This window comes from Ursus maritimus, unplaced genomic scaffold (genome assembly GCF_017311325.1).
Source record: "Ursus maritimus isolate PB19 unplaced genomic scaffold, ASM1731132v1 scaffold_13, whole genome shotgun sequence".
NCBI lineage: Eukaryota > Metazoa > Chordata > Mammalia > Carnivora > Ursidae > Ursus > Ursus maritimus.
The window spans coordinates 18,909,879-18,934,503 of NW_024423675.1; the positions used below are offsets into that span (position 1 = coordinate 18,909,879).

General features: G+C 47.8%; 1 protein-coding gene across 10 annotated transcripts in view; it reads right to left on the reverse strand.

Annotated features, from left to right (window-relative positions):
* The window catches only part of SCML4 (Scm polycomb group protein like 4), a 117,096-nt gene that overhangs the window by 12,333 nt on the left and 80,138 nt on the right, over positions 1 to 24,625 (reverse strand). For 8 of the 10 annotated variants that reach the window (XM_040627594.1, XM_040627591.1, XM_008704977.2 and 5 more), the window contains 2 exons: positions 11,339 to 11,629; positions 1,378 to 1,523 (listed from right to left, as the gene is read on the reverse strand). In XM_040627594.1, the coding sequence (XP_040483528.1) occupies positions 1,378 to 1,523; positions 11,339 to 11,629 (437 nt within the window). Of the gene's footprint in view, positions 1 to 553; positions 680 to 1,377; positions 1,524 to 11,338; positions 11,630 to 20,595; positions 21,459 to 24,625 lie in introns of those variants that run through there. The other 2 variants (XM_008704979.2, XM_040627590.1) reach the window with 2 other exon arrangements.

Consider the following 24,625-nt stretch of genomic DNA (forward strand, 5'->3'; position numbering starts at 1 on the left):
CTCTCGTGCACGTAGCCAGCCAGCCAGAAGCACCCACTCTGTATCACTCACTCTCTGTGTCGTTGGCAAAGTGGCAAAGTGGACAAATCTCATCTGTGGGCCTAATCTTCTCTCCTCACCCCACCTCCTAGACTTCCACCATCCCCTACCGCTCTGGAAGAGAGCCAGACTCCTCCCGCTCAGATCTGTCTCCACACAACCCAGTCTGGGGTCCTTGCTTTCAAGGCCCCGTTGTCCAGGGATGTCAAATATATCCCTCATGAAATGTGAGTGTCAGGCGAGAGGAGGAGTCTCCCCAGATCTGAGAATATGGTTTCTATGACAGAATCACCAAATAAAAGTGCGAGACAGGAGGAGAATATGGTGGTAACCGTGGTAGGCCAGAATGGCGCTCCCTCTCTTCCCCCCAAGATGTCTAGGTCCTGCTCCCTGAAACTGTATGTTAGGTTACCCGGCAAAAGACAATTAAGGTTGCTAATGAGCTGGCTTTAAAATAGGGGGAATATCCCGGACTGCTGGGTGGGAGAGACGGCGTATTCACTTGGATCCTTGAAAGTGGAAGAAGAAATCAGAAGAGAGAACCGGAGTTGGCAGGCTGGGGAGGACTCGCCTGATGCCGCTGGCTTTGAGGACAAGGGCCGAGCCATCCAGGGCCAAGAAATGAGGGCGGATCCCGATGCTGGAAAAGGCAGGGAAACGAATTCTCCCTAGAGTTTCTAGAAAGGAATTGTCAGCCCTGCCGATGCCTTGACCTCAGCCCACTGAGACCCCAGTCAGACTTGTGACCCCCCCCCAAACGCAAGATAATAAATGTGTTGTTCTAAGCTAGATGTTTGTGGGAACTGGTGAGAGCAGCAATAGAAGACTGACATAGTAGGCTTGGCAGATGAAGTATTATTACCTGTTTTTTTTTTCATTTGCTGTCTTTATATATTTCAGACTCTCCTAAATAGTTTTAAGAATACGTGTAAACTGAAGGCTAACTACGAGCCAGGCACCGTGCTGAACACTTAACGTGCATTTTCTCATCAAATCCTCTAAGCGGCTTAGGAATCGGCACGATTACAGCTCGCCCGGCATATTGCAGGTGTGCTATAAACGTTTGTTGAATGCACAGACGGCCGGACGGATGGGCAGGGAAACAGGCACTGCTAATAAAGGCCAAAAGGAGGGAACAGATGGGACAAAGATCCCTTCTTGAAAACAAAACTAAGCGGTGGCTCTGCTCGGAGAAGCCTGTGGCTCCACCTGGCCTCCCGTGAGCGGTGCCCCAGCACTCAGCTTAGACGGCTCCCTGACCCTCAGCCCTTTTCCCACACGTCCCCCAGCCCCCCAACCCCCTGCCCCGCTCCCAGGCCAGGCCCACCATGTGCCTACGTGCTTTCTGAAGAGCTCCACGTGCGGACCCAGAGCCTGAGGGTCAGCGTCTTTCACGAACCAGACCACATCCTCCACGGTCCAGGTGGAAGGGTTCCTGCTCCTCGGCCGCCTGGCGTCCTGCCCGTCGGGGGAAGGGCTCGAGGCTGGGTGGGTGGGCACAGAGAAGGACATGAGACACGGGGACCAGGGCCTCCCTGCCTCCCCGGGCCGCCTGCTCCCACCTGGCCCTGAGTCCAAGGCCGTGGCCTGGGTGACCTTCTGCGACAGAGAAAGGCTGGGAGTGGCTGCTCTCGTCAGGAGCCTGGAGCCCGGGAGGCCACTTCTGGAGGCAGGGCCTCCCATCCGTGCACAAGTCCTCTGTTCTCCCAGGGAGTAACGTGCTAGAAAACGGATCTCCTTCAACAGCCTGAGATTCCCATCCACGTTCGAGTTGTAAAACCCCCTCCCGCTCAGCCCTCTCTCAGGGAGCCCTGGGCCTCCCGTCGCCGGGTCCTGTGACCAGAGGAAGCCTGCTAAGATCCATGTCCAGCGGGCCCCGACAGTGCCGGGAGGCCAGAAGGAATGCAGATCCTCTCTGCCTCCACCGGGGACGCTGAGGCAATGGGGACGTGGCAGAATCGAGGTGCATTTGCGTCCTTGTTCTGGGTCTCTGGCAACAATGCTTGGAACCCCTGTCTGTGAAGGACCGTCCCCCGCTCTGCAGGAGCAGAAAAGAGGCGTCGTCTTACCGCTCCGGGCGCGCACCGAGTGCCTCCCGGCCGCCTGCTCGTCAGAGCGCTTGTTCCACCAGCGCACCGGCCGGGGAAGCCCTCGGCAGCAGAGGGCCTAAGCCTGCGCCTGGTGCCCAGCTGGCCCGCGGTGACTGATGGCCGCGTGAGCTGCACTGTCGCATAAATGCGTCTCCCACATGGCGGGTTAAAAGGTGCAGGACAAGTGAAGGAGGAGGAAAGTAGTGAATCAGACGCCTGGCTCTATTTAGGGACTGACTTTTTTGGTATGTCCCAGACCAACTCATCCTCCTTCCCCCACACCAGCTTCTTCTCCTGCCCCTCAGGTTTCTGAAACCAGTGACGTCTCTACTTCTACCTCTGTCTCTAGCGTCCCTTATTCGCTCCCACAGTCAATGATTCTAAAGCTCTTAGAAGGATGACTCTCATACCAGATCCACCTTTCCGCTCTGCTTCCCCTAGCTGGGAACCTCTGACCCAAACCCCTGCAATGGTTTTCTATTGGCATCCTCGCCCTCGGATCTCTTCCCTCTAGAGCAAAACTGTCTACTGCCTCAACGCTTTCCCTAGACCCAGCTCTGTCTGTGCCCCTAATGAATGTCCCTTGCCTATGCACTGACTCCAGAGTCCACAGTCTAGCTCAAGGTCAAGGACTCTCTTTGGTTTTAATAATATCTTCCCTTCTGAGACAGAGAGGAAGAGCTTTGGTGCCAGAGAGACCTAGGGACAAACCCTGGAGCTGCCGTTGCTAGCATTTTGACCGTGACTCAGCTCATTAGCTGTAAAATGGCAACGCTGTCCTCCAGAAAGGGCATGTGTCAGGACTGAAATGGGATCAGGCCCAGTCCTAGAGCTACCGTGCATCAGGTGCTCCCCAGAGGGAAGGAGGCGCCCTGCCTGCCTCCACTGCCCTCCTGCACATTCCCATCCAGGCACGCCGACCAAGCATCTCCCCAGCTTCCCTTCTCCATCTTTAGCCCGTGCTTTTTGCTTTCCTCTAGAAGCATTTACCCTCCTGCCTTTCCATAGACATTCCAGCAGCCATCGAAGCCCAGGCAGACCCTTCCCAGGCAGCGTGTCTGTATCCTGCCATCTGGATGTCACCTTCCTCTGCTTTTAACCCCCATACCTGTGTTCAAAGATGCTTTCCGCAATTGCCTTATGCTGCAAGTATGCATGTCTGTAACCTCCTGTTAGGTTTAAGTTTCCTGAGGATGATCACTTTCATCCCCCCACCCCGCCCCTACCCCATTCATTCCGTAAACATCTACTGAGCGTCTCTTCTGTACCAGGTCCAGGGCAAAGTGGTGAAAAACGGGATCCTCTCATTACGGGATTTATAATCATCGATGCCTCTACAATTCTAAGTAAATGTGTTTGTAAATATGGGCTCAATATACTTTGTAGAAACGGCATAAATAACTTATACAAAAGCCTTGAGCAGGTTAATTCTTAATCTTATTTTCAGGCCAGAAGAAAGCGGAGGCTCTGAACAATGAAGCAGTTTCCCTACAGAATAATTCTACGTTCAGAAGTCTCGGCTTCCATTTCCATCCTCCGGTCCCAGGGTGTGGTGGTTCCCTGCTATCTCTTTCTTGCTCCTCTTTTTAATGTGCTTGAGAAGGGCACAGTTCTCCATTAGTGCTGAGCGAAGTACAGCATCGCATTTCCAAGTCTGCCCTAAAATCATAATGGTCTGCTTGAGAATTGGATTTACTTTGAGATTTCCCCTGCCTTTTCCTTGCTGGACCTGGAAGGGTCCCCTAAGGTGGGTTGGCACGGGGCGTTCTGCCGGGAAACTGTTAATGCACCCCGGAGCCTTCTGAATGCTGATGAATGCTTATTAGAGATGATTTCACTGCATTTAAAGACATCTGCACTCAACATGGGGACGAGGAATCAGGGAAATCACGGAAATCGCGTTTGCCTTGGAATCCGCTCCGTCAGAGCTTCGGTGCTAATCGGGGTGATAATAGATGCTCTGATTACAAAGGGTGGAAGTCTTTTGGTGCCAAGAATGATTTTAGAGTGATCAGAGCAGGGGTCAAATCAAGTTTCTTGTATCTGACAGGAAGGAAGAACACCAGACTGATTCAGGGCATCGTCCCCGGGGAGCCTAAGCTCCTTGAGCAAGGTCAGGGCACTACTCTGCCACAGGGGCCACAGAGGGGTGGGGGTGGGGCTGAGCTGGAGGCTGGGCTCATCTTTGCAGAGGAGGCTTTCCAGGTGAGGCTGTGGAGGGAGGCGGCCCAGTTGGAAAGCGGCTCTGCTCCTGGTGCCCGGAGCTTGCTGTGGGCATTTTTCACTTTTCCAGGATGCAACGGCACCAGCCGGGCCTGGCTTGGGAGCCTGTCTGAGGGGCCTCCTAGCCATACAAGACAGAGCAGCACGAAGCCCGTCACACCTTGGGAGTTGCTCAAGATCCAAAGCACATAAACTCGCTGTAGAAGGAAGAAAAATGGAACTTTCTAGTGGCAGGTTTGTAAAGCCTCTGCAGTGGTGTGTGCTTACGAAGATAATAAATATGCTAGCCCCCCCTTCAGGGACTGGGAAGGTGTCGGGAAGACAGATGGGTCCAGCCTGACGCAGCCAGGCCAGGCAGAGGCGACCAGACAGCCCTAAGACGTGATGGATGTGAAAAGAATCTTGCTCCTAAAGGACCAGGGTGTGCAAAGTGCTCACCAAATGGCTTTCTGGGAAGGCAGCGTTCTCCGGCTCAGGGAACTTTGTGTATGTCGTGCGCCTTCCCCGGAGCTGCCAGAGACAGGGAGGAGTGACACCCAGTCGTGAATGGGTGCGTCACTGAAGATGGCGGCAGTTGTTTCTAGAGTGGATCTCACACGCACCAGGAACAGGGTGCCGGTGAATCCGTGCTCAGAGCAACCCCAGGCGTTGTCACAGCCCAGGTCCTCGCACAGCTGTCTCTGAGTCTCTGTGTCTCACACATGCCCACAACCACATACATAATCTCCTTTCATCCATTCATAATTCAAAGAAGACTTTTTAGCTAACGGTAGAGTCATGTGGAAAAATGGAATGAGCAATGAGCTGGGAGTCAAAACTCCCTACCACCCACCAGCTGTGTAAGTATCTTTGTGCTTCTCAGGTGTGAAATGAGGGAGTTGGGAAGAATCTCTAAGGTTCCTTCCATCTCTAATGCTGTTTTGGTCCCTTTATGCCACAGGCTGCCCCATACAACATCAAGGGAGTTGCCTTCTTACACATCAGAGAGCCTCATCAGTGTGTCCCCATGCAAAGCACACTGACTGAAGAGCCAGCAGCCAGGCTTATAGTCCCTTCCTGGCCCCGATCATTCTCAGTGGGCTTTGGTTTCATGTGGTTTCTCAAGAGTATTGTAAGAATCAAGTGAGTATGTGGCTTTGGCTGGAGCCTGAGGAAAAGCATCTCGAAGGGAAGCCCATCAGTCTCGAAAAGGGAGCCCTCAGTGTCCTTCCTCTGGCTGCCCGTGAGGCCCGTTGGCCCTCTCAGCCTCTCTAGCAGCTGGGTCTAGTTGGGAGGGGATGGGGGTGAAGGCATGGGGAGGCTAGGTGTGTTCCCAGCTCCTCCTAGCGACCTGGTCCCTGTAGAGTGCATCCCTCCTGGAAATGAGGCCATGTGGAGTGTATGAGGTGCCCAGGCTAGCTGGGCAACATCGGGTAGTTTAAAATGGTGTTGTTTTTCTTTATTTCTATTGTAAGAATTTTCAGGACTCCATGAGATAAGAAAGATAGGACATAGAAGAGAGCCTGACCAATCCTCAAATTTAAGTCAGGTTTTTCTTTTTTCCCCCCTCCAAAGAAAGAGTGTGTGCGAGTGGGGAGAGGGGCAGAGGGGCAGCCAACTCTCACTGAGCAGGGAGCCAGAGACATGCAGGGCTTGACACAGGGCTCGATCTCCTGACTTCCCGATCAGGAGATCAGGACCTGAGCTGAAACCAAGAATCCAATGCTTAACCGACTGAGCCACTTCAGGCGTCCCTCAAGACCAGCTGATGTGCTGTATGAGAAGAGAGGGTGCCCCTAGAGACAAGGAGAGACCACAGGCCTGAAGTGAGGCCAAACTGGGCTGGCTCCTTCTTTTACCACCACAGACACTGTGACCTCTGGGCAAGCAATTTGACCTCTGCCTGGAAGCTTCCAGCCACTCCTCCCCACCGTCTCTCCCCCGTCAACTCCTGTCCAGCTGGCTCCACTGTCACTTCTCAGGGAAGCCTTTCCCACCTCCCTGGAGAAGGCTCCGTGACCCCTCCCTAGCTGACTCAGAGCTTCCACACTTTTCCTTTGAAGCAGTAGTCGCAGTTGTCATTAACTTTGTGCAATACTGTCAACGTTTGTCTCTGTGGAATTGCACTCTGTCAGGGAGCAGGCCCCCCATATGTCTTGCTCACAGCTCCATCCTTAGACCTGAGAGGAGCCCCCAGCATAGTACCTGCTGGCTGAGCAAAATCTCTCCGAGTCTTAGTTGCCTCACCTGTCAAACATCTACCTTGTTGTGAGGATTAAATGCGATAATGTGAAGCATTTAACAGTAAGAATTCATCAAAAGGCAGTAGCTATTCTTCTAATTGTTATTATATGTCATTCTATAATGGCCAATAGATTTGTCTTCCTGAAGTCCATGGCCATCAACTTACTTTCCTCTTCAGAAACATCTGGCTCCCACGGACTGAAGCCCAATCAGTCTGACAAGGACCCCAAATCTCCCAGTGTGATTTCCCTCAGCATTTCTGCACAAACTCTCTTCTTTCCCCAGAATGAATAAGCCCTCGCCATGCCTTCGCTCACTTCAACTCCTTCACATGCAGCGTGGGCCCCATTCTCCTTTTTCTGAGTGGGTGGCCTCTGTCCATCACCCAACACTTCACCCAATGAAGCAAACTCTAATCCATGGGGAAGCATTTGGGTGGTAATAACAATGTCATATTGACTTTGTTTCTTGATTCTGAAGCTTGGACCTAATTGTGGTTGGGAATTCTATAGCATATGGCCTATTTAATGCAAAAGTCAGGAAGCTTTTTTTATCCAAAACTTTATAGTTCTTGGTGCTTATATCTTGGATGAGAGATGGGGAAGAGCTCTTGAATTTTAACCCAAGTGTCAGGAAAAACCAGGGAAATGTGTCCTATGAATACATCCCCTCAGAGCCACTGGAAGAGGCCACAGGTATGATATATCAAGACAGCAGGAGGCCAGGGAAAATGCTCACAGGAGAGAGAAGGCAGAGAAGTTTGTCATGTCGTCCATCCCTACCTTCCTGCCTGCAGCCCCATGCAGTTTTCTGGCTTCTGTAGTTTTAAACTATCTTGATTAGCACCACAGGGGAAAATCCATTTTTAGGTCCCTTCTAGGGTTTATGACTTGGGTCAAAACTTCCTAAAGAGGTACCGTTTCTTAACACCAACTACTTACTTGGAATGCAATTCCAGAGCAATACGGAGCAGTTCCTTGGGCAGAGGGAAAACTTACTAAGCCACCAGAGGGCCCGCAGCGAGGGCCCAGACTGGCAGCCAGGTGATAAACGGGCAAGGAAGCCAACGGTTTTCTCTCCTACTTTAATACACTGCCACTCAATTCAGCATGGCTTGTCTCTGTGGGTTCCAAATGTGTTTAACTGTGCAAACTTGGTTCGAGCAAAGCATATGCAGAACCCCACTCTGCAAATGTGCAGAGGACCTGGCTAAAGAGGATGGGGTGTTGGAGTCCTGTCCCTAGCCCCTAGAATTTCAGAGGGACCCCCTGAAGCCCACTGAACATAGTTTGAAAATCCCTGGGGTAGTTTTGAAAGACTCAGGCTTTGGAACCAGTTAAAGTCAAATCCTGGCTCAACACTTGAATGACCTTATCTTGATCCTCACTTTCTTTATCTGTACATTATATACAATAATACCCACTGTAATAATATACACATACTATAACACTAAATTATAAAAGTCATAAATACTGTATGGAAAGTGCCTGGCTCATAGCAGGTGCTCAATAAATAGCTATTTAGTAAATGCCTCAAACAAGCAGCCCCTTTTCTGGGACTGTGGAGGACTCAGAGATGAGCAAGGGACTTCACAAAGCTGAGGGTCTCATTCCTACTATGGGACAGGAAGGAGGAAGTACTAGAGATGAGGGAACAAAGTGCTACAGAAGGAAATTGAGGGAACGAACTTTTCTAATTGGGAGTTATGGTTGAGACTGTCGGTTGCCTCCCCAATATCTTTTTTCCACTTCTTCCCTTGTAACGGAATCCCCGATTTCTAGCTGGGATCATGGTTGCTTAGAATGAAACCATATTTCCCAGTTTCCCTTGCAGCTGGTGGCTACATGACTATGTTCTGGCCAATGAGACGTAAGCAAAGCAGAAACCTCTTTCAGTGAGGTCGGCACTGCCCTCTGTCCCCTTATTCTCCCCGCCCCCCGCCTTTTCTCCACCATAACGCTAGAATGAGCATAGCTGGCTGGCTTTCTGGTATCTGTGGTTCCATTTAGCACACTGGTTAAAAGAATCTTTGGAGCATTCGAGAGTTAATGTACCTACAAAGGGTGAATAATTTTATTTTTCTTCAGTGTAACACAGAGGCTCAACAATGAACTTCAGCTGCTACACCCTGCATCAGCTTTACTCTGAGGAAGCTGGGTGGTTGCGTGATTTTTGAATATCCCACAGCCCAAAGGGGTCCTGCTAATTATGAACAACTCTAATTTGCCGGGTATCAAAGTTCTCACTAATATTTCTAAGTTGTTTAAGAGACAGTCAGTATTCAGGATACAGTTAGTGATTTGCTTGGAGTGGAAGGTAGCGGGCACTGATGGGCTCCATCTCTCTGATTTTACCCAAGATCCTAAGAGAAAGAAGTCCTGAGTGAGTGGGGCTCTCCCAGGGAGCAGCCAGAGCTCTAACAGAGAGGGCTCTCTCAGAGCTGATTCCTGGGGAGGGTCTGGGCCTTTCTTCAAGGCAGACTCCTCAGATAGCTAATCAGGGTGTCATTCCAGGATAACAAAGGGCTGGCTGGGGTGGAGATGAAAATGAAGGACAAGAGGGTTGTTGAAGCTGGGATGGGAGGATATCCCAGGGCTCCTCTACAAAGAGGCAACAAGGGACTAGTGGAGGGAAGCTACCTTGAGATCCCTTTCAGGGGTCCAAGATTCCCCTCATCTAGGGCCACCACATAGACTGGGATGGAGCAGACTTTTCTTCAGCTAGTGATAGAAGTTCTCTTCATCAAAATCATGCCTTCTTCTTACTGCTTGAATCCTACGTGTGGGACCTAGGGAAGGCCTGATACTCCATGAACTTGAATGGAAGAGAGAGTAAATATCTCCTTTTGAAAAAGTCTTAACGCTCTTAGGATTATGAGTCAATTCAATCAGGTGATGTCCTATGATCACTGCCCTGAGAAAATGGGAATTGGGTTGAGGAGAAGAGGTTGAAAGGAAGAGACGTGTGAAGGGCAGAGGGACACCAAGATGAGGGTTTTGACAAGCAGGGGCAACATGAAGGCACTGGCATCATGATAGGGGCACAGAGATAATGAATATTTGCTGAACTACTCTACCCAGATGTTACACAAACTCTGGGGATAAGCCTAGGAAAAACTGGGCCCCCTCATTTATTTCAAGATGTTGATTTATTCCAGATCTTTTTCTCTTCTCTTGTTCTTAATAATCAGGTGGAACAATGTCTCTCCTCTTTGGAAAATGGGCTCTGCCCACTCAAATCTTCTGCCTGGCTGATGACTCTATGTGACAATATTGGGGAGTAGTCTGCAGGGTGCCTCTACATTTGGCTAGAGCCCCCATGGCTGAGGAGTTTTGTGCTCTGCCCCTCAGAACTGCCTTTCCCGCCAGTGCTTCCTGTCCACCTTTCTATCCTCAGTCAGGGGAGGCTTGTGTGGGACAGGGGAGGACCTTGAGGGGAGCATCTGGAGGATGTTGGATCAATCATACAAAATAGCTCACCACTGTGGCTTCTCAGGGCTACCGGTAGAGAGATCCAAGGCTCAGAACAAAAATGTGGTTTGCCAGAGAAGACAGCCAACCCACTGGGAGGCTCCAGAGAGGCAAGATGAAGACTCCCTGACTCCTCGGCATGGGGCCTCCTCTCTTCAGCAGTTTTCAGGTGTAGAGCTGCTGGGCTGTGATCTGCTGAGAGGTGTGCTCACATGATCTGTGACTGCTAATGTACATTGGGCTCTTGACATATCCTCGGTCTTATACTAAATACACATATGAACTTATTTAATCCTCCCAACAAACCTATGAAGTAGATGCTACTGTTATCATTCCATTTTACAAGTGAGGAAACTGAGGCACAGAGCAGTTCAGACTTGCAAAAGGTCATACGGTCAGGAAGTGGTAGGTCCAGGATTCTAGCCCAGTATGTCTGGCTCAACAGTCCATGTGACTATCTACTATGCTCTACAACATTTGTTCATTAACGCAATACTGAAGCTTGAAAACGATTTAAAAAAAAAAACATAATTCACAATGAATACCAAGCTATCCCCAGAATGAGAGCATTTTCATGCATTGAATCCCGAAATGGGTGAGACAGAGGTGGTATTACAACCAGCACTGTGGAAATATTTAACTCTGGTTCTGCCCATGTATTTGTATCCTGCAAATGTCACCCACTATGCAAGAGAAGATGCTTTACTGACATCTCGTTCCTCTTTTCCCTGGCACAGAATCGATCAACACCTTTCAGATTCCCTCAGAGTTAAGTGTGGCAAAATGGCCAGCTCTTGCCAGTGAAATGTGAGTGGAAGTGAAGTGCATCATCCAGGCTCTAGGGAAGAGTGTGCGCCCTCCCTGCTTACTCTTTCCCTTTCTACCCGCTAGGTGTTGGGGACATGGAGGCCACAGGGGATAGCAGGGCCCCAAAATGGACAAAGCCTAAGTCCCTGAATTGGGATGCATCTACCAACTGAGAGCGCCCACCTTGAACTCTTGAACAAAAGATAAATTTCTATTGCATTTGAGCTACTGTACATTTTGGAGTCGGCTTACTCCTACAGCCTAGCCTACTCTAATATACCACTTCCTTTACTGTGGTCAAAGGTTGAAGTTAGCTGCCTTTAAGAATAACAAAAACCCATGAAAGAGCTTCTAATTTCCCAGTGTTCCCATGTTCAGACAGCACGGTTCCCCCCCACCCCACCCCCGTACCCCTACATGCAGTGATCCCAGAGCAAGGGCCGAGGAGGTTCAAACAGGGGGAGGCCAGAGCATGCATTACATTACCACATCTGTTTCCTTCAAGAGAGGTCCCGTTTCTCTTGGGGCTGGAGCCTGGGGGCCTCAGCCCAGGTGCCAAGGGGCCTCCAGAGGACATGGGGCTGGAACGGAGACCACTGGCAGTGGTGGCCAGGCCTCCCCCGAGATGGCCATCTCCAGAGTTCTGCCTCTTGCAGTACAGCGAGGAGGAGGTGGGCAGGGAGCCCCTGTGGCTAAAGGCGGAGGCGGAGGGGTCCACGCTGTAGCGGTTCATGCCTATGGGGTTCGCCAGGCACTCCTCAGTGGTGACTGTTTTTGCTAAGCAAGAAGGCAGGACAGAGAAGCAGAGATCAGAGAGCAAGTCAAGAGGCTACCTGACAGTCTTGACAAATGTTTCCCCAGCAGCACGGGTGCCACTATCTGTGGGGATGAGAGATGGGGAAGAATGGACCCCACATCATAATCCCAAATAGTTCACCCCTCAACAGACCAAGACACTTGCCTCACCAACAAAGCATATTATAGTAAGGATGGGAGACGTGCCCCTCTGTGTTCAGAGGGAAAAGTGATTATTTTGGTTATCTATGACTTGGAAGTAAAATTCAAAGGTCTTTCTCCTTCCATGATGTTGCCCCTCAAGCAGTCTCTACCAGCTTGTCTGAATCTCCCTGCTTTCTTTTCTCTTTGTCCACCAACACTGTCCTCTTCACCTGGCCCTTTAGAGAGATCAAGCAGGAGTCACAATGTCCCTGAGTTAAAGAAACAATTTGACCTGGGTGGTGACACAGGAGAAATGGTGCTTCCTCCCCACACTTTCAGAATGCATGAAGGTACTGCCCCTCCTCCAAAGCTAATAAACTGGGGACACAAATGCTGATCTGGTCAACCCCATGGTCCTCCCTATCACCTGCAGATGAGAGATAAAGAGCCAATCAAAAGTGTAGGGGCAGTAAAGGACCTGAAAAGTCAGCCAACCTCATCATCAGCTCCCCTTTGCCCAAATAAACCATGACTTTCTACACTTTTAAAGCTCAATCTCAGCCTGTTGAACTCTGTCTGTGACCTATACCTAGGACCAAAAGGTGTGGGTGTTTTGTTTTATTTTTAAGGACAAAGTTCAGGGGAATTATAGGGATAGAAAGAGGAAGAAAAATATCCTAGGAATTCCTTCTCTTCAGTCCCTCCCATCCCAGACTATATCATATGTGCCTAGTCCCATCAATCATCATGTCTGTACCACATACGGTACGATCTTGATATCCACAAAGAGAATGTGCTAGAGTAACAAACCCGGTGGACCCTTCAGGGCTGACGATGGGGAAACACATCTGAGGCCACAAAGTCCAGATGTCTTCTTCATGTATGAATTCCTCCTTTAATGTAGATATTGAAAGATTAAGACTTGATTTTATTAGGGAAGCTAGCAATTATTCTCACAGATTGGGGATAAATATGGAACTTGCCTGGAAATAAAAGCCATTGCTTATGGGATGTCACCAAAGCAGTGCCTAGAGCAAAATTTATAGCTGTAAATACTTACATTTAAAAAGAGGAAAGATCTCAAATTGATAACCTAATCTTTCAGGATAAGATAGTGGGGGGGGGGGACGGACACATGACAAACTATACCTGAAACAAGCAGAAGGAAGGAAATAAAGATTAAAGCAGAAATTAAGTAAAGACTAGAAAAACAATGGGGAAAATCAATGCAACCAAAGCTGACCTTTTGAAAAAAATCAACAAAACTGACAAACTTTAGTTAGATTGGCCTAGGAAAAAAGAAAAGAGTTAAATTACTAGAATCAGAAATGAAAGAGATGACATTACTACCAATCTTATAGAAACAAAATGGATCATTAAGGATTATTATGGACAATCATATGCCAATAAATTAGGTAACTTAGAAGAAACGAGCAAATTACCAAAACTGACTAAAAAAACAAAAATAGACCTATAACAAGTAAAGAGAATGAATTAGTAATCAAAAACTACTCACAAAGAAATCCCAGGCCCAGACGTTTTCATGAGTGGATTCTACCGAGCATTTAAAGAAAAATTAAAACCAATTCTTTATAAGCAAACTAATATAAGGAAGGGATACTTCCCAACCCATTCTATGAGGCCACTATTACCCTGACACCAAAACCAGACAAAAGCATCTCAAGAATAGAAAACTACAGATAAATATTTCCTATGAATACGGATGCAAATATCCTCAACAAAATGGTAGCAGATCAAATCCAGTGACATATAGCATGACTTATACACTGTGACCAAGTAGGATTTATCCCAGGAAAGCAAGGTTGGTTTAACAGTCAAAAAAACACTCAACACACTAGGAATAGAAGGGAGCTTTCTCAACTGGAGAAAGGGCATCTACAAAAAACCTACAGCTAACACCATAGTGAGGGTGAAAGACTGGATGCTTTCCTCCTAAGATCAAGAAAAAGACAAGAATGCTTATTCTCACCCCTTCTATTCAACATTTTACTGGAAGTTCCAGCCAGGGCAATTAGGTAAGAAAATGAAAGAAAAGGCATCAAGATGGGGAGGAAGAAATAAAACTATCTCTCGTATGTAGAAAATCCTAAAGAATCCATTAAAGCATTATTGGAACTAATAAATGAGTTTAGCAAGGGTGCGGGATGCAAGATCAATATATAAATATCAACTGTGCTTCAGATTAAAGAATCTGAAAATGAAGTTAAGAAAACAATTTCAGGGGCGCCTGGGTGGCTCAGTCATTAAGCGTCTGCCTTCGGCCCAGGGCGTGATCCCAGGGTCCTGGGATCAAGTCCTGCATCGGGCTCCCTGCTCCACTGGGAAGCCTGATTCTTCCTCCCCCACTCCCCCTGCTTGTGTTCTCTCTCTCGCTGGCTGTCTCTCTCTGTCAAATAAATAAATAAAATCTTTAAAAAAAAAAAGAAAAAAAAAAGAAAACAATTTCATTTATAATAGCATTAAATAGAATAAAAAGTGGAGGAATAAATTTAACAAAAGAAGTGTAAAACTGAAAACTGCAAAACACTGTTGAAAGAAAGTAAAGCTCTAAATAAATGGGGGAAAATCCCATGTTCATGAATCAAAAGACTGAATTTGTTAAGATGGCAATACTCCCTAAATTGATCCACAGAGTCAATGTAACTGTTGTCAGTATCTCAGCTGACTTCTTCATAGAAATTGACAAGCTGATTCTAAAACTCTTGTGATTTTCAAGCGACCAAAATGAACCGAAACAATCATGAGAAAAGAACAAAATAGAGCCTTCACACTTCCCAATTCCAAAGCTGACTACAAAGCAACAATAATGAAGACAGTGTGATATTGGAATAAGAATAGGCATGCAGATCAATGGAATAGAATCGAGAGTTCAAAAATAAACTGATGTGTCTATGTTCCACTAATTCTCCACAAGGTGCCAAAATCATTCCGTGGGGAAAGAAACATCTTTTCAACAACCGGTGTTGGAGAACTGGGTGTCATTGGACCCTTACTTCATACCATATGCAAAAATTCACTCAATACGGGCCAAAGACCTAAATGTAAGAGCAAAAAGTTATAAAACTCTTAGAAGGAAACAAGAATAAATCTTCACGACCTTGGATTTGGCAAGATATTCTTATATTTGGCGCCAAAAGCATGAGCAACCCAAGAAAAATTAGGTAAAGCGGACTTTATCAAAATGTAAAACTTCTGTGCTTTGAAAGATAGCATCACAAAAGTGAAAAGATTACCCACGGAATGGGAGAAAATACTTGCAAATCATATATGTCATCAGGGACTTGTTTCCAGAGTAACTCAATAATAAAAAGACAACCTAATTTAAAGATGGGCAACGGACTTGACTAGACCTTTCTCCAAAGAGGATATACAAATGGCCAATAAACACACGAAAACATGTTCCCCATCATTAGTCATTGGGGAACGCAAATCAAAACCACAAAGAAGTATAACTTCCCACTCACTAGGACGGTTATAATAAAAAGTCAGATAATAACACACGTCGATAATGCTGTAGAGAGACTGGAACCCTAATGTAAAATGGTGCAAACTCTTTGGATAACAGTTTGGCTCTTCCTCAAATGGTTCAAACTGGAATCACTCTATGACCCAGCAATTCCACTCCTAGGTATCTACCCAAGAGAAATGAACATATAGGTCCACACAAAAACTGATACATGAACAATTACAGAAGCACTATTCATAATAGCCCAAAGGTGGAAATAACCCCAAAGGCAATCAGCTGATGAATGCGTCCACAAAAGGAGGCACATCCACACAATGGAATATTACTCGGGCATGAAAAGAAATGAATACTGATACTGCCACAGCATGAATGAGCCTTGAAATATTCTGCTAAGTGAAAGAAGCCGGTCACAAAAGGCCACGGATGAAGTGATTCCGCTTATATGAAATGTCCAGGATCGGCAACTCTATAGAGACAGAAAGTAGATTAGCGGTTGCTGACGGCAGGGGTGCGGGGGGAGGGGGAGAGGGAGCTAGCTAAAGGGCATTGCTTTTTGAGGTATTGTGGCTGCACATTTCTGTGACCATACTAGAAACCAGTGTGTTGCACTCTTGTATGACATACGAATCACAGCTCAATAAAGCTGTTTAAACAACTCATTGCAGAAGCCTGGTGTTAGGTGTGAACACGTTCTCAAGAGTGTTGTTATATGGGCAAGTGTGGCCAATGCTGCTTTGGCCACCACGACACGAGTAAGCTGAGCAGCCTCAGTATACGCATGCTCTGTGCTTCCTGCGTCGTGGCCCGGGGAGTGCTGCCAGATGTCTTCAGGAACCTGGAACGCCACACCTTCACCTTGATGACCTCGACTCATCTCTTCCGTCTGAATCAGAAGACCCCAGTAGGACGACTCTAAAAGGACCAGGCTACAGAGCTACCTACAAGGCTGCCTCCTGAATGGAGCGAGAAAGAGGAAGACAAACACCAAGCACCTACCATGGGCTAGCTCCATTCTAAGCCAGTTAGCAGTAAGGCTGTCGTTGTGTTCCTTTTATTGGAAAGTTCTCAGTATCTGATATACTAATCCTTTCTGTGTCCCTAGTGGCAGGTGCCTTGGTATATGTGAGGAAGCTACTCATAGTGTCCGGCATACAGAAGGCACTCAATAAATACTTATTGAGTAGACATTTGGGCCACTGTTAGCCATTACACAGAATATACATTACAATTCAGATTATAAAGGTCCATATATAAATTCTTCATGTAGATGCATGATAAACAATGATACAAAAGATTTTATTTTGGATATTAAATATTTTAAATCAAGATTAAATATGTCTATGTAGTTCTGATAGTGGTAAGGTCGAGAATGCAGATAATTCTCCAATCTGCACTATAGCTGGAAAATACAGATGCGGATGAAAGATCGTCCTCCTATGACGCCGTGCAGAAATGGGAACAAGGGAACATGGACTTTATTGGTTTAAAAACTGCTGACGACCATGGCTGAGATCAAAGGTAATAAAAGCCAGCTTCTGGGCTAGGATCCAAACGAATTCATCAAAAAGTAAAGCCGACTTGAGAGACCATCAGGCAATAGCCCCAGCACAGGATGCACCAGTTATTCCAGAAGCAGCGGGTGAACAACCATGGAGACAGATCCGCAAGCCCCCCACCGCGGCTCTGCACAGCCTGTAGCTCCCAGGAAGCCTGGGAGTGAGCGGCGGGTTCAGGTGCACACACTAGGGTGCCGTTCAGAATTGATGAGACACAGCTGCACAAACCTGGTGAAAACAGTCTTTTCCTCACCTTTATAAATAGGGGTGCTGACACTCACATCATACCGAAGGGTACAAATGACTGATACAATGCAGGCCATCATCATTCACCCACAGGACTGAAAAGGGCCTGCACAGAACAACCAGCCCAGCATTTCCCCAAGTGTTAGGTGTGTCCCATTGGTGGGTCAGTGCACGATTTTAGGTGGGACTTTGGTGTATTCATTTCCTAAGGCTACAGAAAATACCATAAACTTAGTGGCCTAGAACAGGAGAAATGCATTCTCTCATAGTTCTGGAGGCTACACGTATGAAATCAAGGTGTCGGCAGGGCCACGTTCTTTCCTTCTTTCTTCTTTCTTTTTTTTTTCTTTTTAGATTTATTTATTATTTATTTTGGAGAGAGAGAGTGGGGGGAAGAACAGAGGGAGAGAGAAATTCAAGCAGATTCCACACTGAGCGTGGAGCCCAATGTGGGGCTCGATCTCACAACCTGAGCCGAAACCAAGAGTTGGGTGCTTACTGACTGTGCCACCCAGGTGCCCCAGGGCTATGTTCTTTCTTAAGGCTCAAGGGTAGTATTCTTCCTTGTCTCTGCCTAGTTGCTGGTGGTAGCCAATGATCTTTCACTGTGGATAGATCCCTCCTATCTGCCTCTATTGTCACATGGCATCTTTCCTGTGCCTCTGTGTCTGTGTTCAAATGTGTTAGGAAGACATCAGTCATTGGATTCGGGCCCCTAGTCCAGTATGACCTCATCTTGATTACACCTGCAAACACCTTCTTTCTTGCTTGCTTGCTTGCTTTCTTGCTTTCTTTCTTTTAGAGAGAGAGAGAGTGGGGTGGGGAGCAGAAGGAGAGAGAAAATCTTAAGCAGGCTCCCTGCTGGGTGCAGAGCCCGACATGGAGCTCTATCCCACGACCCCAAGATCGTGACCTGAGCCGAAATCAAGAGTCGGATGCTTAACCATCTGAGCCACTCAAGATCCCCAAAAGACCCTATTTCTAAAGAAAGTTCTATTCACAGGCACTGAAAGTTAGGACTTGAACATGTATCTTTTTGTACATGTATCTTTTTCACAGCAACAGGTGAACATTATTTTTTATAGTCATGTATTTTAGTGTATAGCAATAAAATATAATTAGCCCATCAAACTATGATTTCACTGATACGATATAAAAAGTGACTAACAGCTACAGTTAAAAGAAATGAATGTGTTTAAAGGAATATCTTGAGTAAACACTTTTACAATTGTTATATGGACACAGCAAAAATTGTGAAAGGTGGTGTATTAACACTGGAAAGCACTGAGTTAGTACCAACCCCTCTTTCAGGCTGGGTGGTAAATAAGGAAAATAAATGAGCCTCTTATTTAAAAGCTTCCTGCAAGAGATTTTACAATCCCCCTCACAATTAGCTCATGGTACTGCAAATCTCATTGTCTAAAAGTTTCTGCTTACATCTAACCCAATTCCTCTTGCGTTAGTTGAAAGGATGACTGCTGGATACATCGCCTTTATACTATTCAAAACTATGAGGTCATCAACATACAGGGAGAGAACTTGTGGGTATGCGGAACTCTTAGTAACTAAGACTGTCATCGTGTGACGCATGGATTGTTGGTTACCTAAAACCATTATTTCAAGTCTGTAAAAAGAAGGACCAAATCCGAACCTGAGGAGAGAATGACGCTTCTCTGCGGTTTTGCGGCTGCCTGGTGAGTGAACAGCAGATGGGGCCAGCAGCCCTGGGATCGCCCGCACGAGCGCCCCCGCAGATCCAAGTCCTGCCCACAGACTCACGGCCACCCGCAGGACTGGCAGGTTAAGACGCTCCCGCTCCTTTCTCCCTGATTCTTAGAAAATCGCTTCTCATCTGCAGTGAGCTTGTCACCCTGGCACCTCTCATTCATTAAACACGAGGATCCAACCCAGCCTCCATTGAAGGCCACGTGATCTCTGTGGAGAACATCAGCTCAGCAAAGTGGGATAAGGGAGAGGGGTCTTCTGCACTCTCTTCTCTAACCTGCCTCTATCCACGAGACAAAGGCTGCTGCTTGGAAAATCATTACATCTTTCCTCCAGGAAAAGGAATCATCTGCCCTTGTCCTATCGCAGGAGCAGGCTTGAATAGAAAGGCAAACACAGCAAGGGCACCATCCAAGACGTCCGCCGCGTTTTGGGGTTTAATGTCTTGGGAACTTTAGGAGAGCCTGATGTTCCTTTTCCACCCTTGCTGATCTGTGAACTACGTGTTCCCCCAGTCGCTATATAGAAAGCCTGCCCATTAGTGAAGCCAAAGAACACTCTGAAGGGTTCAAACCCACTCGAGCCTCAAGGGATAGCCATTTGCTTCTGAATTTGAACTGTGTCTAAGCCTCCCTGTCTGGGAAACAAACTGGAGAGTCAGGCGTGGGTGGGCGCCCCCTCCTCCCTCACCTCTGCAGAGGCTTCCAGGTCGCCTGTACTACACAGCCCCACTCCTGCAGCAGCTCGGGAGGGTCAGGCAAGAGCACCTGGGATGTAGAGAAGGTCTGAAGAGAAGCAGGAAGAGACAGAGGGACAGGAAGAAGAAAGCCAGGAGCGGAGAGAGAAAGTGCCAAGGCAGCGAGAGCAGCAGAGAGAGGACAAAGGGCTCACATGTATAAAAGTGCAGACACTCCTGATGGAGTTTTAGCTCAGGCTGGGGTTGACCCGCTGGCATTTAGGACACAAGACCGAACTGCTCACAGTTAAGTGAACTTGGCCTGTTTATTGTATCAAAAAAGTGGAGCTGGCACTTTTCTTGGGTTCTTTAACCAAATGAAGCCCTGAAAAGCAACAATACCGCCATCTGCAAAATTATTCTCAAATAATACCTATTCATGCAATAATAACCCCCAAATTCCAGAGTCTTAGAAACTATTCTTTTTCAGTACACACAGTTCTTTCCACCCCCTCTTTCACGGAGGCGCGCGCGCACACACACACACACACACACACACGCACGCACACACCCTCTACTCCCCACCTTATTTCCCCACATCAGTCATAACTTCTCAATTGAAGGAACAGCTGCGGCACACAGTGAACCCTTTCTCTAATCATCACGGCCACCTTCCCCCTGGCTGGGAGCCACTGCCTTTCTCTGGATGGATTGCCAGCCAGTCTGCCCAGGCCAGCGTGCCACACAACCCTGCCCAGGCTGGCAAGGAAGGCAAACCACTGGATCAGTGTCCAGAGTGCTCCGTGTGTGAACAGCCTGGCTCGGCTCCTTGAAGAGAGGGCAGCTCCCCAGATCCCAGCTCTGAGACCCAGATTCGGAAAGGAAGTAGCACCGTGGGCCCCATACACTGCTGCTCCAAGAGCTGGGGAAGGACTATTTCCCGATGCCCCGCCAGGTGCCACCCCCTAGGGGGTGCAGCCAGTGAGCTCTGCGCAGCAGAGCGAGACCTGCGAGGAGAGAAGCAGAAGGGGGCAGGAGGGAGGAGACCCCGGGAAACAATAGCAGGTCCCCAGTAGGGCTGCCCTTCCCCTGTGGAGGGGCCATCGTTTCCTACCGTGGGCGGCCGCACGCTCTGGGGTGCCCAGCACGTGCTCAGTGCTGCTGTGGGAGGCAGAGGACCTCAAAGGACTCCTCCGTGGCAGAAATCAGCAGATTTCCTCTCTGCCCTCGAGGCTGCCTGTCACTGAGGCTCTAGTGGAGGTTTGCGGACTTTCTTTGCTCAGGCTCAGTCCCGCCCTTGTTCTTGCTCAGATAAGCTCACCGCGTTTTCCCTCAGGGCCCTCTGTGGCCTCCTGTCCCAGCCTTCCTGGTTCAAAGGGCACCAGGCCACACCACCTAGGAGGCTTAGCATTTCATTCGCTTCAATTAAATTTTCCATTAACTTGGTCTCTGGCCAGTATAGATTTTTCCCTTTAAGCTTGTCTCTAAGTTCAGATCACTCAGCCCTCAGAATCAACCTTATGACTCCCCTCTGGTCCATTTAAGTACATTTATATATTTTCTCCCCTAATGAGATGCACAGAAACCAGCCATAATTTTACTGCCTGACACCTGAACTTCGGCAGCCCTCTCAAGTGTTCCTGGTTTGCCTCAGACTTTGCTCTAAGTCTATGGGTTGATTTCCTCCTGTGGAAATTTTGCCCAAAGTCAGCCGTTTGGGATAATGAATGCCCTTCCAGTCTCAAGAGGAGAGCAGGTTCCAGAACACTTTCCATATGGTCTTGCAGTGTTACCACACCTCTACCCCAGGTTCTTAGGGTAACTCCTAACAGGTGGGAGAGGACGTAGGTAGGGGGTCACCTTCCGCAGTCATGCTCTGTTTCCTCAACGCCCCCACATTAGTCTTTCTAGAACTTCAGAGAAATTAAAAGTGGTCCTCAATCAGGAAAATGTTGGAGTCACCAGAATAGAGGACACCTTGTAAGTTTTGGTTCTAAACGGACATCCTTTCAGGATGGCTCATGATACTTTCCAGTATTCCTAACACTAGTAAAGCAAGCTGCCCTATTGTGAGATGCTCTGTGGAGAGGCCCATACGGCAAGAAACCAACAGCTCATGGGCTACCAACAAGCACACGAATAAGCTAGGATGCGAATCTTTTTCTAGTTGAGCGTCAAGATGCAGCCTGGTGTGGGACCCAGAGCCAGGGGACCCAGTTAAGCTGCACCTCAACTCCTGATTCGCAGAAACTGAGATAATAAACGTTATTTTAAGCCACTAAGTTTTGGGGTAACTTGTCACACAGCAATAGACAACTAATACAGATGGGAAAAGGGCATTTGCTTCTTTTCTCTTGACTCCGCATGTCTGTTTGGAAATGCCAACGACTCATTCAGTCGCAGCTAGGAAGTACCTGCCGTAGAATGACCTGTTCAATTCTCCGCCAGAAAGTTTATGGGATTTTTTTTCAGCAGACGATTTACTTCTTATGTTTGAGAACCAGACACTACCCAGGAATAGGAGAGAGTTGATGAAGTTTATCTCAGAGTGTTATATAACGGCTTAATGGGAACATTCATGCATTTAACAAGAATTATTGAATACCTGTGCTTCCTCAGTAGCTATAGGACTCAAAAGAGAACATAAGCCTTGCGGTGCAAAGAGGTTCAAGGATTACTGAACATTGAAAAAATCTATTTTAAACTCCACGCAACTCAGGCCTTTTTCATGAGGTTATCTTTTTCCCCTTTAGCTCAATATTTTTTTAGATTTTATTTTTGTAAGTAATCTCGACACCCCACACGGGGCTCAAACTCACAACTCTGAGATCAAGAGTCACATACTCTACTGACTGAGCCAGCCAGGCATCCCTAGCTCAGTGTCTTAAAATATATACAGATATTATAATTCAATGAATGACATAATTGGAAACACAATAAATAGATTTTCCTAAATGAACTCATATTGAAGCTCACGGGCAGAGCTAAGATTGGTCCCATCCTGGCAAGCACTCCCCATCTTACGCTGTAGGAGCTCTGGCTGGGCTTCCCCTGGACCCAGCTGTCTGAAAATACAGGAAGGCCTGTGGATTTGCTGCAGGCCTGATGGACACTCCTCTTTGAACCTTTCCATCGAAACTTTCTCAGAGGATTCTTGACACCTGAGCTTGGTACTGATACTTTGTTCTCTTCCCCAAAGACTCTCTTTCCAACACTCGGCTTGAGAACAGAACAGCTCATTTTGTTCACATGGTCTCCTGCTGTGATGGGGCAAGCACAGCTCTGAGATACTCCAATCACTGGCCTGCACTGGGGGACGAGTGGCTGCAAGGGAATCTGGTGTAACACACCTTCCTTCATTTGTTTGTTTGTTTGTTGCCTCCATCATTCCACATATTATTTAAAATACCAGGTCAAGGGGCGCCTGGGTGGCTCAGTTGTTTAAGCATCCACGTCTTGATTTCACTTAGGTCACGATCTCTGGGTCCTGAGTTCAAGCCCCGCATCGGGCTCCAGGCTCAGTGGACAGCCTGCTTGAGATTCTCTCCCTCTCCCTCTGCCCCGCCCCCCCCACGCACTTGCTCACACCCTCTCTCTCTCAAAATAAATGAATACATCTTTAAAATAAAATACCAGGTCAAATTATTCCTAATGGCTGGTGGAGCAGGCCACTCTGTGTGGGTTTTGTAAAGATGAGAGGTCTCTCCTGGTGTCTGGAGTGATGGGCTCTGCCTGTCTTGTGGATGTCACCCAGCCAGGATGTACCCAGAGCCCAGGGACAAGGATGAAACACTCCTTGGGGCCAAGATAGGAAACCCAGGAGGAGAAAAAAGAGTTGATGCACTTGGAGTTCAGTTTCTGCATAGATTTTGCTCAATGGGGGTTGGGGCTTATTCTGTTCTTTTACATCTTTGTGAGATGAAATGACACAGGCGTACCACAAGTCATTTGTGAGCACCCATTGTGTGCAGTCGGGCTTCTGAGCTTGGGGTGGGGGTGGGGGGGTACAGATGTACACCCTCCCCAGCAAGTGTAGGGTAATAGGACCCTACTGACAACTGGCTTGGGAGGAAAGCAAAGGGTCAGAGAAGAGAAGACCTGGGCTCAGCTTCCTCCCCACTGTAGCCTTCCTGTGTGGCTCTGAACAAGTGCCCTTGACCTTGAGGGCCTCAGTGCATCCCAAATGGAAAAGCTCACTAAATGTTTGTGGACTGACTAAATGGATGTTTCTATGTAATATAACTCATGGCACTTGATGAACTCTCTTTCCTTTTAGAAATAAATAATCTTTCGGAAAGATAGGTTTTCCCTGCGTACTCATTCTCTGTAGAGCTATCGTATTAGATGAACTTGTAGTTCAACAAGGAAGCCGCTTCGATTTCTACAGGCTGGGGACATAGGTTCAACCATAATGGAGAACTCTGTGAATATCTGTTACACCACTCGTTTCCTGGTGCCTGGCTCAAAGACCACCAGCCAAGGACGAAAACATCAAGCTTCAAGAACAAATGTCCTTCTTCATCTCCCACCCCTACCATCTGTGCATCGAAAAAGCTACTCGAGAAAAAGTAAACAGTTTGTTCCCATCGTGTTAAAACTTCAAAAGGCAGGAAACCAATCACTAAGTTAGATCTCGCAGAAGAGTTCAGCTATCACGTCTGTGGTTTCCAGAGATCTCCCCTCCTCTTGGTGAGCGGACGACTTGTTCTGTTGTGTTGCACAGAAGTCAAGTCATAAATATCTGCCGCAGACTCGTTACCTCTCAGGCTCTGCCGGGTTACTACGCGGCCCTGCCCCCACGTCTATCCAGCGAGGAGATGAGAGCTGGACCCAGATTCTTGCAATATAAGGCAAAATTACGTGCCACCGAGGATGTGTAAACTAAGGGCTGGGAGAGCAGAGGGACATCTCGAGATTCGGGGAAGCCTAAAGGACGGCAGGGACCCTGCTGTGGAAGGTGTCCAAGCCACAGTGAAGACTTCGCCTGTCGTCGTTCTTGGCTTTCTTTCACCCTTCTCACCAGTGCAGCAAACCTCCTCTTTCTCGCCTGGATTTGCACACCTGCCACCTCGCCTGACCACTCCGCCCTCTCCTCTCCAAGGGCACCGGATCATCTTCGGTGGCAACACTTGTACGGGGGGAGG